At 28.9% G+C, this 13645-nt stretch overlaps 2 protein-coding genes across 2 annotated transcripts; both read left to right on the top strand.

The window, feature by feature from the left end:
• Positions 1-2713: 2713 nt before the first annotated feature.
• On the top strand, positions 2714-4708 carry LOC101496289 (probable pectinesterase/pectinesterase inhibitor 7). Its single transcript, XM_004513354.4, has 2 exons — positions 2714-3737; positions 3852-4708. Exons 1-2 carry the CDS (start codon positions 2765-2767, stop codon positions 4541-4543), a joined length of 1665 nt encoding a protein of 554 aa, XP_004513411.1. The 5' UTR covers positions 2714-2764; the 3' UTR covers positions 4544-4708.
• Positions 4709-10786: 6078 nt separating this feature from the next.
• LOC140920475 (uncharacterized) lies at positions 10787-13377 on the top strand. Its single transcript, XM_073368755.1, has 3 exons — positions 10787-11786; positions 11898-13098; positions 13180-13377. The coding sequence occupies exons 1-3, from the start codon at positions 11110-11112 to the stop codon at positions 13375-13377; spliced, it is 2076 nt and encodes a 691-aa protein (XP_073224856.1). The 5' UTR covers positions 10787-11109.
• Positions 13378-13645: the final 268 nt, after the last annotated feature.

Raw genomic sequence — 13645 nt, forward strand, 5'->3', positions numbered from 1 at the left:
CATTAAAAATAAAATTGAAACTCCAATGTTCACTTTGTCGTTATATTTTGTTTAATAACTTTTATTACTGCATTGCACTGTTGTGTCTCCTCCAATTATGAATTTGTAACTGTTTAAATTATCAATAATTTTTTTTCTTCTTATAATCATTTTCACACAGTGGCGGATCTTGCACAAAATATTGAGGGGAGAACTTAACACAATTCAATCAAATAAAATATATCTACTTTACGATTTTTATCTTTTTCAAAAACTTTTGTTTTTTGAAAAAATGCATAAATTTTCGTATGTTTAAACATCGTGTCACTCCTAATAAATGTCTACCTCATTTTTTTTATCTATTCAATTGCATAATTTCTAATATGATTAGCGACTTGAGTTATGATTTAATAACAATTAAATAATTTCTTTACATTGAGGTAAAAAATAAGAAGATGATTGCCAACAAAAACTATTGACATTTGTTTTTTTTACAGTATTTATAGAGAAAAATTATTTAAGTTGGAGAGAAAATTGAGTAAGAAAATGTAAGTTTCTCAAAACCATAAAGATTTAAGGATATTTTAGTAATTTATTATTATTATTATTATTATTATTTTAATAATCTACGGTTATTGTTTATGAAGAAAAAAAATAATAATACAGGGGAAGCTATGGTCTCTGCCCCGCTCCGAGAAGATCCGCCACTGCCGCGAGAAAACGTTTCGAATACGTAACAATCCCACCTTATTCATTCAAAAGGAAACCTCTATGTAGCCCAATTATTTTTCAAAGAAGTAGATAGAGTTGAAAAATTATTTTTTCGGACAAATAAGTTTTGAGCAAATGATATTTTGTAACATATTATACTTATTTGCTTTTTTTTTTCTTTCTCAAAACCTTGATTGTCTCATCTATCACATGAAAGTATAATGGCTCCCCAAAAGACAAAGAAGGTTGTCTATATTCAGCTTCATAGTAGTGTCATTAGTGTGTCTTTAGAAGATTTAGAAATATGCGTCGTTTATAGATAAAAAAAATAATGTTTAATATTTAGATTAATAAATCATTTGTTTTTTTTTTCAGAGATGTATTATGTTGTCAATTTTTTTTAAAAATACTACATATTTGAAGTTTCTACATCTGTTTTACTTCTACTCAACCGTACATACACGAATTCTTTGTGAAAATTCTCAAGTCAAGTTGTATAAAAGTCTCATATTCAAGACATTGAAATTTAGATTTGTCATTTCTTTGACAGAGTTAGAATGAAATGAATACCAAATGACAAAATTATATATATTTTTTTCTAACAATATTTTGGAAATAAATTTATATTTGTTCTTTCACTTTTTCTAATAATATTTTTCTAATAAGAGAGAAATTAGAGTTAAATTAAAATGTTAATTGCAACCATTTTTACTCTGATTAAAATAACACTCATTTTGTCTTGCCATTTTTAATTCTACTTTTTAGTTTTGACAACACGCGTAAAAAAAGAACACGACTAATCTGATTTTACAGTAAATAATTACATATATTAATATTTATTAAAATACTTTTAAGATTTTAATACTAAGTATAATTTATGAGCTTTGTTTGTAGGATGGTCTTCACTATAGGTTTATTTGAAAAAATTATTATTGTTGGTTTTATGAATCCTAACCGCACATTTGAGAGAGTGATTTATTTCTTGGCTTAACATTTGTGAGAGTGATGAATGTTTATCAAGTAATATTTCTTTAAAATAATGTAGTAATTAGAAAACGGTAATTTTTAACATATTATTGATTAACATATTAATTTTAATAGATTATTTGGTTCATCATATAGACCATAAACGATAAATGGTTAATATACTATTAATATCACTCACATGATTGTTTATTTATGATATATCAACCATATAGATTGTTTTACATTATTGGTATGCAAATTAGGGAACTTCTATAGTACGTTAAAAAATTAATATATTTTGATATTATCAAAATTAAATCACTAATAGTTAAATGATATCATTTATATACCAAAATTTTTAATTTACTCAATTTTAATAGATAATATAATAATGTATACATGATAAATTAAAAATAATTATTGATAAAAAAATTTATAATATCAAAAGACACTTTATTTTTTATTGTACCGTAAAATTTCTAAAAATTAAACTGTTTTTTTTTTTTTTTTTTATCAAGGTTTATTACTGATACACATCACTTTTGTGGTTTATCACCATAAGTCATAAGAAATGCTTTCACAAAAAAAGTCAAAAACAATATATGCATCCACGTTTATTTAGTCTCGTCGAAAATCTTTCATTTGTGTCGTGTGATTGTTGGCAACCAACCACACAGTCTGAAAACTAAACTATAATTTAAAATAATAAATCACGGCTATAAGATAAGTCGTGTAGCAAACTAACCTTATGGACATAAACAAATAAATATAATCCTAAGGAATATATGCATATACACTGTTACATTGCACTTGATGAATATTTAAATTTCTTCTAAGTTCCTAATCAAATTAATTAATTAAATACTTCACAATAGATAGAAGGTTGGTTCTTGGTGAATGTATTAGTGCTAGCCAAAACATGAACATCAAAGATACAAAGACAAATTCCTTCTTGCATCTAGTTGACTTTTTCCTTCAAATCCTATAATAATTATAATGCCACAAAATCTTCACCCTCTATATAAACCCTACAAGCCATACACCTTATATTCATTCTTCTTTAGTTGCATTAATAACAACAACTATTAATTCACTCATTCAAATAACAATGGCTTTCAAACACAAAATCATTGCTTTTCTTCTTTCCATGTTGTTATTTGTATCATTAGCAAATGGTGTTCCACTAGAAAACATTTGCGATTATACCATAGATCCTATTTATTGTAAAACCGTATTTGTTAATCAAAATGGAAATATCTATGACTTTGGTCGTATTTCTATTCGAAAATCTATATCTCAATCTCGTAAGTTCATTAACTCAATAAACTCATATCTTCAAAGTAGTTCATCTTTGTCTCAGTCCACAGTTCGTGCTCTCGAAGATTGTCGATTTCTTGCTGACTTAAGTTTTGAATATTTATCAAACACTTATACCACAACAAATCAATCTAGTAATGTTCTTCCAATTTCTCAAGCTGAAGATTTTGAAACTTTCCTAAGTGCTGTTTTGACTAACCAACAAACATGTTTGGACGGTCTAAACACTATAAGTTCTGATCAAAGAGTGAAGAATGATTTATCATCATCTCTCTCTGATGATATAAAGCTTCATAGTGTAACTCTAGCCTTGTTCAAAAAAGGTTGGGTTCCCGAGAAAAAAATAAGAACATCATGGCCACAAAATGGTAGACATTTGAATTTCAAAAATGGACGTTTACCATTGAAAATGTCAAATAGAGCACGTGCTATTTATGATTCAGCTAAACACCATGGAAGAAAACTACTTCAAACTACCACTGATGAAGATAGTGTTGTGGTGAGTGATGTTGTGGTTGTTAGTCAAGATGGAAGTGGAAACTTTACAACTATCAATGATGCAATAGCTGCTGCACCGAATAACACCGTTGCCAGTGATGGATACTTCTTCATTTTTATCACTGAAGGTGTGTATCAAGAATATGTATCTATAGACAAAAAGAAAAAATACTTGATGCTTGTGGGAGAAGGAATCAATCGAACAATTATCACAGGAAATCACAACGTTAACGATGGTTTCACAACATTCAACTCAGCCACATTTGGTAAGCAAAAGTGTAATTAATTTTTTTTTTTTAAATCGATTGCCAAAGAGCATGCATGAAGATAATTTATAGATCAAAGTTTTTACTAATTGGATGTTTGATGTGGATTTTCAGCGGTGGTTGGTCAAGGTTTTGTGGCAGTTAACATAACATTTCGCAATACAGCCGGACCAGGAAAACACCAAGCAGTTGCATTGAGAAGTGGAGCAGATATGTCCACTTTCTATAGTTGTAGCTTTGAAGGATATCAAGACACATTGTATACACATTCTTTAAGACAATTTTATAGAGAATGTGATATTTATGGAACAGTTGACTTCATATTTGGAAATGCAGCAGTTGTTTTACAAAATTGTAACATTTATCCCCGCCTTCCTCTCACTGGACAATTCAACACCATCACAGCTCAAGGTCGAACTGACCCAAATCAAAACACTGGAACTTCTATACAGAATGCAACTATTAAAGCAGCTGACGATTTAGCTCCTAAAGTTGGAACTGTTCAAACATACCTAGGGAGACCATGGAAGGAATACTCAAGGACAATTTTCATGCAATCTTTCATGGATAGTTTCATAAATCCTGCTGGATGGCATGATTGGAATGGTTCTTTTGCGTTGAGCACTTTGTACTATGCAGAATATAATAACAGAGGATCAGGTTCAAGCACTGTGAATCGAGTGACGTGGCCTGGTTATCACGTTATTAATGCTACTGATGCTGCCAATTTCACTGTGTCTAACTTCTTGAGTGGGGATGATTGGATTCCTCCAACTGGTGTCCCATATTTGAGTGGATTGATTTAGTCAAATTTAAACACTTAGAGTATCAAGTTGTTGACATATTTATCGTTATTTATGTAAACGTGTTTCTCTAATCTCTTTATGTATACATATTTTGTGTTTTGCATATCTTTTGCTAGGTCATTCTAAAGTTTTCAATAATTTAAAAAAGAGACATTTGAGTTACTAGTCTTATTTTATTTTAGTTATAAGAGACGTTAGAATTATAATTTTATTAATAAAAATTGATCTATTTGATATATTTTATGGAAATATTCAGACTCTGTAAATAGGTTAGACAAAATTTTATATTTGTATTTTCTCTACCCAAATTCTAAAATTACTCTTATAATTCCAAATTCTAAAATTACTCTTCTAATTCTAATAGATATTACTCTATATCTTCTACATTAGGGATGCATATAGAAGGGAGTTCTTAAATTCGTAGAATTGTGTTACATATAATTTGGAGGAAATTTTTACAAATTTGATTGAATGTATGAAAGTAGTTAAATTTTATATATAAAAAAATATTTATGTTAAAAAAATTGAAAAATAAATAATTATTAACTGTGACAAAGTTGTTAAAACCAAATTATATAAGTCTATAGGATAATTTTGATTTAATATATGTTAATCTATGATAAATTTCAACTACAAATGACATGATATATGTTAATAAATATGTTAATTAATATAGATATTGTGGTGTATGTTGTTGTAATTTTGGAATGTATAATCCATGTATTGTATGAGTAGAATTGTTTTTATGAGTTTAAATGTGGTCGTTGGGTTATCGTTGTCGAGGTGTATATTTGAGTCTAATATGCGAAGGTGACATGTTATATGTGCATATTTTCTTGTTATACAAATTAACCTAATCAAATGACAAACATCATGCATGTAAATTGGTATATCTTTAGATGTTTATTGCATAATATAGATTGGTATATGTATATGTACTAAAATTTATTTTATTAATTTTTTTAATTATTTAAATATAAACCAAAATTTGATTTGATATATTCTCCAATATATTTATATAAATTTACAACTTAAAATTCTTATATGCAATACAATATTATACTTTTTATTTATTTGTTAAAATTTTAAAATTTTGACCATCTAATATTTCAGTTCAAAATTCGCCATTGATTATGAGCTATAGTAGTGAGTTGAATAAATGAAACATTTTATATGTGCGTATAGATTAACCCAAGATAAATTTAATTTTGAACTAAATCTCTTATACATAATAAATTGATAGAACATGCAATTAGATTAAATAGATAATTTATATTTAAGTTAGATGTAGAAATTTATATTAGTTTATTTTTTTTATTTTAATTGTTGTTTAGTTGGACTTTTTAGTATTTAGGCCCTTTATTTTATTAGCACTATATGCATTTAGATCCAATGAATGAAAATAATGTTTTTAATGTTTGTTAGTTAGTTTATCTCTTATTCTTTATCTTCTTAGATTATAACCTCTAATTTTATTAGACTTTTTAAAAAAAGTCTATGATAAGTGAAATGAGATAATCTTAAAATAACAATTAAAATGAAAAAGAAAAAAAAAAAGGAACATCGTGATAAAAATTAAAATTAGTAATCAAAGACGTGATTAAGTATTTTATTTATTTATTTTGTACATCGACTTACCCATTTATAAATCGTCTTAAGAACTTCAAGAATTCACTTTTCGAATTCTTGAGACTATAAATCGAATTACAGAGTGTGTGAATCACAATCTTGTGAATTAATTCACACACCTTTAGACTTCATATTTTGGTTTGCAAACAAGTGTGAGTCGACTTACAACTTTAGACACTTAAAATTTGATAGTTTTAAGCTTATTATGGTAGCTATAACATTGTTATTTTTCTTTTTTATTTGATTACCTCTTTCAAGAATCATAAAAAAAGTTTTCTCATCATTTATAAACACAAGAAAAATTTCACTCATCCTCATATCAAACATTTAAGATCATATCATAGATTGAAAATTCTTACTTGATCTAGTGGAGTCCGTAATTGAGTAGTGAAGCGATAAACAACCGCGATTGGATGTCGTACGTTGGAGAACCTATTATAGATACGACTCATTGAGGGGATATCGATGGATTGTGTATCGAGGGATGAAGAAGGTGTTCTTCAGAAAAGTCTTAGGTCTCTATTTTGCAAGATTGATGTGTGATCTTCATCTTAAAGATAAGCTTGTGTTTATAATTTAGAGGATATTCCAAGTTCTGTATAGAAGAGTGTTTAAGAAAGAAGGAGTCGGGTATAAAATTGTATGTAACTTCTGTTAAATGATTCTATAAACATTCACAATAATAATAAAGGAAGACAACTCTCATTCATTTGAATAGAAACATGATGTACTTTAATTTCTACACTTTTAAAGTAGAGGAATCTGTATAAATCGTATGTGAATCTTTCTAACTAGAACTCTTTAATTTCTACACTTTTACAACATTTTTAATTTTCCAGTTTGCTTTAGAGTTTGGTAGAAAATATGTTTTAGTGAAGATTGATATAAAAAGAAATTTGTTATAAGATTTTTCTATTTTCAAATCTTATCTTGGTTTTGAATGTTGAATATAATTATATTTTAAACATTAGAATTAAATATTTTAGACGTGGTTCAATTAAAAAATAATAATAGTTCTATTAATTAAAAATTCAATAGATCTATATTTGGCGATGGTTGTATTTTGGTTGAAGTGCTTAAAACCTTTTCTAAAACTACTTCAATCAATTTTTTTGTATTTCTTGTATAAGTTTCTATTGAATTTTGTGTTATATATCTATTGTATATACCATGATCAAATCAGACCAAATATCCTATACGCAAAATCAAACTAGTCTATCTCCTTAAAAGATTTTAATTTCTATTGTGCGACATAAATATTTTCAAATTAGTTTTTCGAAAATTCACTACAACATTGTTGATTTTAGGCAACAATAAAAAATTGTGGCAAAAAACAACAAAACCATGGCCTAAACTTCACGAAACAGTTTGTCCAAGGTTTTTCGCACGTGGAGTATAGAGTCGTTGCTTATTCGAAGAGAGAAGGTTTTTCACTTCAGGCCAAAGATTTTTAAAACCGCTACTTAAAAGTATATATAGCCCACAATTTAATGTTAATGTTTCAAGTAGTGGTTTTATTATTAATATTGTTCCTACAAAAACTTTGTTATAAGTATCAATCTCTATTATGATTATTAGTTAGAATGACAATTGTTTATAGGGATTTTTTATTAAAACTCGTAATAAAAATAAAGTCTTGGGATTGTAGTTTTTCACAATGATGCATACTTAATAAAACTAATTTTCTCTAAGTTATGGATGTTTAGCTCTAATAAATCAGATAAACAATTATTATTAATATCTTCTTTCAAAGAGCAAAAGTGTATTTTAAAATATAACCAACTTTTTCATGATTGATGTATTAGTAAAATCCATTAAGAGAAACTATCTTTCATGATTTTAAGATAACCAAAATCTATTTTCATGATTTGATTCTCTTGTTCCATCTTGTGGGTCATATATCAAATTCACTTTTGAGTACATCATTTGATGTTGAAGTACAAATATGATTCTTACTAAAATTGGATTAAAAGATCAATACCCATAACAAAAAGAAACAAAATAGAAACTATTAGAGATCCATCATTGAAAATCCTACAATTTCAAAACAAGAGAGATCTACTCATACATGATCATAGTAGAACCAAAGCTTAAATACAAAAATATTGGAATTGTCAAAGAATAAAATAAAAAAGAAAAACTAAATATCATTAAAACTAAAACTTTGCTAAGAGAATTACAAGAACAAAAACAAGAGAATTATAAGTTGAGGTTGGACAGCTTAACCTCTAAAATTAATCAAGTTACTAATGAAATTGAAAGTTGTTTTTCTTTAGCGACTAACTATTTCAAAGGTGTACAATGTATTCTTTTATACATGAGTTCAAAATTCACAAATACTTTGGGTTAAATGTCATTCTCCTCCATCCCCTGCTATCATCCATGTAAATTTTATTCCTTCTCCAAACTCTAGGAAAAATATAATAAGATAGTGCAACTCATGGCTTTGAGAGTTTATCATCTTATGCTCAGAATATCTAAAGATTGTAGAGGTTCCTTTTAGGGAGATTTTGTGTTGGAACACATAGTATCTTAGTGTGTGAATTTAAAATTTGTTGAAGTCTTACGTTGAAAAGCTCTAATATATGGAGTATTTTTCATCTCTATAAATACTAAAGTCCTATATTAAATATTTAACATATGTGGATAATATGAAAAATGTCAAACATCTACGAAAAACACACCAAAATTAGATGCATTTCCTTTTAAAATTAAAAAACTGACACTTTCTACCTAGTAGCGGTACATTCCATTGAGATTGTCTATGATAAAGGTTATTTTTTCTTGGAGTGTGACTTTGCTCTTACAGCGAAAGATTTTGCCTTTTCAAAACTTTTGAAGTAATTGTTTAAATATCATTCGCAACTTTTAAATTTAAAGTTACACACATATGTGTAAGTAAGGTAATTAGTCCACTAACAAGTTGGCAACAAAATATATTTTTTCAAACTAATGATTTTATTCGGTGGGACGTCTTGACCAACTAAATAGATTTAGTCATCAAATTTTGTTTTTGTTGATTTTTTCAGTGGATTAGATTATGCTCCCCATTCTTTGTTTTATTTTTTAACAATATATCTTTGGTGTTCTTCAAATGATTGATATCGAGAAATGTACCATGCACCCCCTCACTTTAACTTCCCCCCTCCCCCTCCTCCATTTTTATAGATATACAATTTTACCCTTTTAACTAAACAAAATTTTAAAATATTCGAAAGTTTTGAAAAATTCGAAATGACAATTTTCAGAATTTTCCAAACTTTCAAAATATTTAAAACTTCTGAAATAGAAAACTCTAAATTTTTGATCTTTTTCGAAAGTTTCAAATTTTCGAAATAATGATTACATTTCGAATATTGGGAAAGTTTTGAATATTTCCAAATCTGGAAAATTTTGAAAGTTTCCAAATCTAGAAAATTTCGAAGGTTTCCAAATCTGGAAATTTTTGAAATTTTCCTATTTCGAAAGTTTTGAATTGTTCGAAAGTTTCGAAAATTCTGAAATTTTCTCTATTTTAGAAGTTTCGAAACTTTCAAATTAATCAAAAGTTTCAAAAATTTTGATCAATTCTGAAAAAATACATTTCGAAAGTTTTAAATTTATCAAAATTTCAAAAATATCAAAATATTCTGAAAAATTATGTTTCGAAACTTCCGTGTTTATCAAAAGTTTCGAAAATGTCAAAAAAAGTTCACTTTTATATTTCGAAAGTTTGAAAATTTTGGAAGTTCCGAAAAATGGAGTGGTTAATCTTTTTAATGGACAAAATGGTATTTTCATTTGAAATTAGGGGTGGGAAGTTAAAGTGAGGGGTGCATGGTACATTTTTCAAAATTAAAAGTTATACTACTGAAAAATTTCCCTTGCCCCCCCACACTTTGCCTTGTACCCCCAAAAAAATTCGAAAATGGCAAAACTACCCTCAATTTTTTTTTTGCTATTTCAAAGAAAGTAAATGTAAATATTTTTTTCACCATTTTGTCATAAACCCAGCCGTAAAACAGATTTCCGGTAAGTTGCAGTTTTCCGGTAACTACCGGAATACTTGAAACAAGATTTCCGGTACAGAGTAAAGTACCGGAAATGTTAAAACTGAGTTTTCCGGTACAGAGTATAGTACCGGAAATGTTAAAACTGACTTTTCCGGTACAGAAGGGAAAAGTTGTGTACCGGAAATCTTGGTTGGCAAGTATTCTGGTACAGTAGTAGGTTCCGGAAAACTTCATTTTTGAGTTTTCCGGTACAGACCAAATTTTTTTAATTTCTTTTTAAGTTTTTTTAATTTTTTTTAAATGTTAACAGATATGGATAATCCACTACTATTAATGGACAAAACATGCGTCGATACTACAAATATTTTTGACACAGATCAGGTATGAATAAATATATCTAATATTAATATTATAAAAATATATTTTTGTGATTAATTATAATTATTTTATTTCAGATATTTGATTCAAGGGATACTGTTGTGAAATGGGCAAAAGAAATTGGTATAAAAAATAAAGTTACTGTTATTATCAGAAGATCAGATATAGAGACGGGTGAGAAAGGACGGAGAAATAAATTAATATTAGGTTGTGACAAAGGGGGAAAATAAGTGTGCTGCTAGTTCTATTCGAAGTTCAACAAAAAAATGTGATTGTCCTTTCAAGCTTAGATCAAAACCATTAAAAGATGGTTCAGGATGGATAGTTAAAGTAATTTGTGGAATTCACAACCATGAATTACCTGATACTTTGGAGGGGCATGCATATGTTGGGCGCTTAAATGAAGAAGATAGAAAGCATGTTCATGAATTAACAAAATATAATGTTGCACCGAGACACATATTACTCTCATTGCAAGACCGAGATAAGAGTAATGTTACTAAGATCTCACAAATATATAAACAGAGAAGTATCATTCGATTGCGCGTGAGAGGTAATAGAACAGAGATGCAACATTTATTCAAGTTAATTGAAGATGCAAAATATGTGTGCTGGAATAGAAAGCGTGAAGACTCCGATGTTATGAGAGATATTTTTTGGGCGCATCCAGATTCAGTGAAGTTGTTGAATTTGTTTCCGATTGTGTTGATTATGGACAGTACCTACAAAACCAATAAATACAGAATGCCATTACTTGAAATTGTTGGTATGACATCAACAGAGAAAACATTTGTAGTTGGGTTTGCTTATTTGGAATGTGAGAGGGAAGAAAACTTTTGTTGGGCATTAGAGAGACTAAAAGATTTGTTTGTTACACAAAATAAATTCCCTCAAGTAATTGTGACAGACAGAGATCTTGCGTTAATGAATGCAGTTGGCATTGTGTTTCCACATGCTGTTAATTTACTTTGTCGATTTCATATCGAAAAAAATGTTGGAGCAAAATGCAAGCAATATGTCTTAAAGGATAGACAAGAGTCAATATTGAATATGTGGAAAGACATTATGTATTGTAGTAATGAAAAAGAGTATATGATGCGCTTGCATATGTTTGAACAATCATGTGTTGATACTAAAGTGTTTGTTGATTATGTCAAAGAAACTTGGTTGACTCCACATAAGGAAAGATTTGTTGAAGCATGGACAAATAAAGTGATGCATTTGGGGAACACAACGACTAACAGGTATTTAATATAATTTTATTATATATTGTTGAATTTTATTATATATTGCTGAATTGTATTATATTATAATTTTATTATATTTTCTAATGTATCTGTAAAAAAAATTTACAGGGTTGAGTCAGCTCACTGGAAACTGAAGTTAATGTTAGAAAATAGCATGGGTGATTTGTGTAAATGTTGGGAGGCTATGAACAACATGATAAGGTTACAACATAAAAGAATCAGAGCCTCGTTTCAAAAAAGTTTTTATGATGAAGAGCATGAGCACAGAAATCCATTTTATCAGAGATTGAATACATTTGTATCAACAGAAGCTCAAAGACGTATTGCTGAAGAATACGACAAAGTTGAGTGGGTGGGTACTGACAAATCTATATGTGGGTGTTCTCTGAGAAGGACATACGGATTACCTTGTGCTTGTGAATTGGGACAATATAAATTAATGGGTGAACCAATTCCTCTAGATTCTGTGCATATTCAATGGAGAAAATTAAGCATGGAATGTGAACTCACTCAAGACACAGAAGATGGATCAGAGTTGGATATGTCTACTGAGATGAATGCCTTATGGAAACGCTTTCGATCACTTGATGTTATTGGGAAACGAGTGTTGAAGAGTAAAGTGCGTGAACTTGCTTTTCCAAGTACAAGTTCAATATGTCCACCACCTGAAAAAGTCAAAACCAAAGGAAGAGTGAAGAAGAGTAAGGGTATGAAGCCAGATGGATATGATGTATATCGAGACCCTTCTTACTTTGAGCATGTTAATGCAACATATGGTGAAGATATTGGTTCCCAACCCTCTCAATCAAAGAAGAGACAAGCCTCTCAATCAAAGAAACACCCCTCTCAGTCATCTCATTCTTCAAAAAATTTGTTATTGACACAATTTCCTGATATTATTCAACCATACATTGATGGCATATTTGACGTGGCAGCTGATGGAAATTGTGGTTTTCGCGCTATTGCATTATTGCTTGGTTTCGGTGAAGAGTGTTGGTCTTTGGTCCGCAAGAGATTGGATCAAGAGATTGTTTCTCATGTAACTCCATATGATAGATTGTTCACAGGACGCATTATAGAAGTAAGAGATTCGTTGATGATATCCGGTATAGGTGTTCAACCCATGGATAAATGGTTGTCCATACCTGATATGGGTTACGTGATAGCGACATCATATAATATTATTCTTATCACGTTCGGTCTGACATTTTCAATGACTTTCTTTCCTATGAGGGGTTCACATTCCGGATCGACAAAAAATGATCGCATTTGTTGTATTGGTTTTGTTAATGGAAATCACTGGGTTCCGGTAATTATTTTCTTATACTTTTTTAAATTTTATTCTGATAATTTTTGTCTTATATTTTGTTAATTTATTTAATTTTTGCAGTTAAAGATGAAAGATGGATTTCCAATGCCAGACATTGCACCAGGTTGGAAGCAATATCGTACCAATGAAGCAACTTCTTGGGCAATATCATACACAGGCCGTCTACAACACTGGGGGTATTTATTAGGCCGGTTGTCACGTGTTACCCAAAATCCACCTACGGAACCCGTAGATGCAATGTCTTTAGATGAACCTTAATGTTTTAAAATTGATACAAAATCACTTTAATGTAACCGACATTTCAATTGTTATTAATTAATTTTAGCTTTTTGTCATGCCTTTTAGTAATTGATTTTATCTTGTATTTATTTCATAAAGTAACCGACATAACAATATTTAATAATATAGTGCTTAGTAATATTTATAATCATAATTAATAAAGTAACCGACATTACAATAATTAATAAAATAACTATTCAGAGACGGGTGAGTCTAACATAACAATAATTAATAAAGTAACCGACAT

This window comes from Cicer arietinum, chromosome 5 (genome assembly GCF_000331145.2).
Source record: "Cicer arietinum cultivar CDC Frontier isolate Library 1 chromosome 5, Cicar.CDCFrontier_v2.0, whole genome shotgun sequence".
Classification (NCBI taxonomy): domain Eukaryota; kingdom Viridiplantae; phylum Streptophyta; class Magnoliopsida; order Fabales; family Fabaceae; genus Cicer; species Cicer arietinum.

Excerpts from the sequence above, each read along its gene's own strand:
- LOC101496289 (XM_004513354.4), top strand. The coding sequence starts at position 2,765 with ATGGCTTTCAAACACAAAATCATTGCTTTTCTTCTTTCCATGTTGTTA. Across the intron at positions 3,738-3,851 it reads ATTCAACTCAGCCACATTTG|CGGTGGTTGGTCAAGGTTTT; the intron begins GTAAGCAAAAGT and ends GTGGATTTTCAG.
- LOC140920475 (XM_073368755.1), top strand. The coding sequence starts at position 11,110 with ATGCAACATTTATTCAAGTTAATTGAAGATGCAAAATATGTGTGCTGG. Across the intron at positions 11,787-11,897 it reads GGGAACACAACGACTAACAG|GGTTGAGTCAGCTCACTGGA; the intron begins GTATTTAATATA and ends AAAAATTTACAG. Across the intron at positions 13,099-13,179 it reads ATGGAAATCACTGGGTTCCG|TTAAAGATGAAAGATGGATT; the intron begins GTAATTATTTTC and ends TAATTTTTGCAG.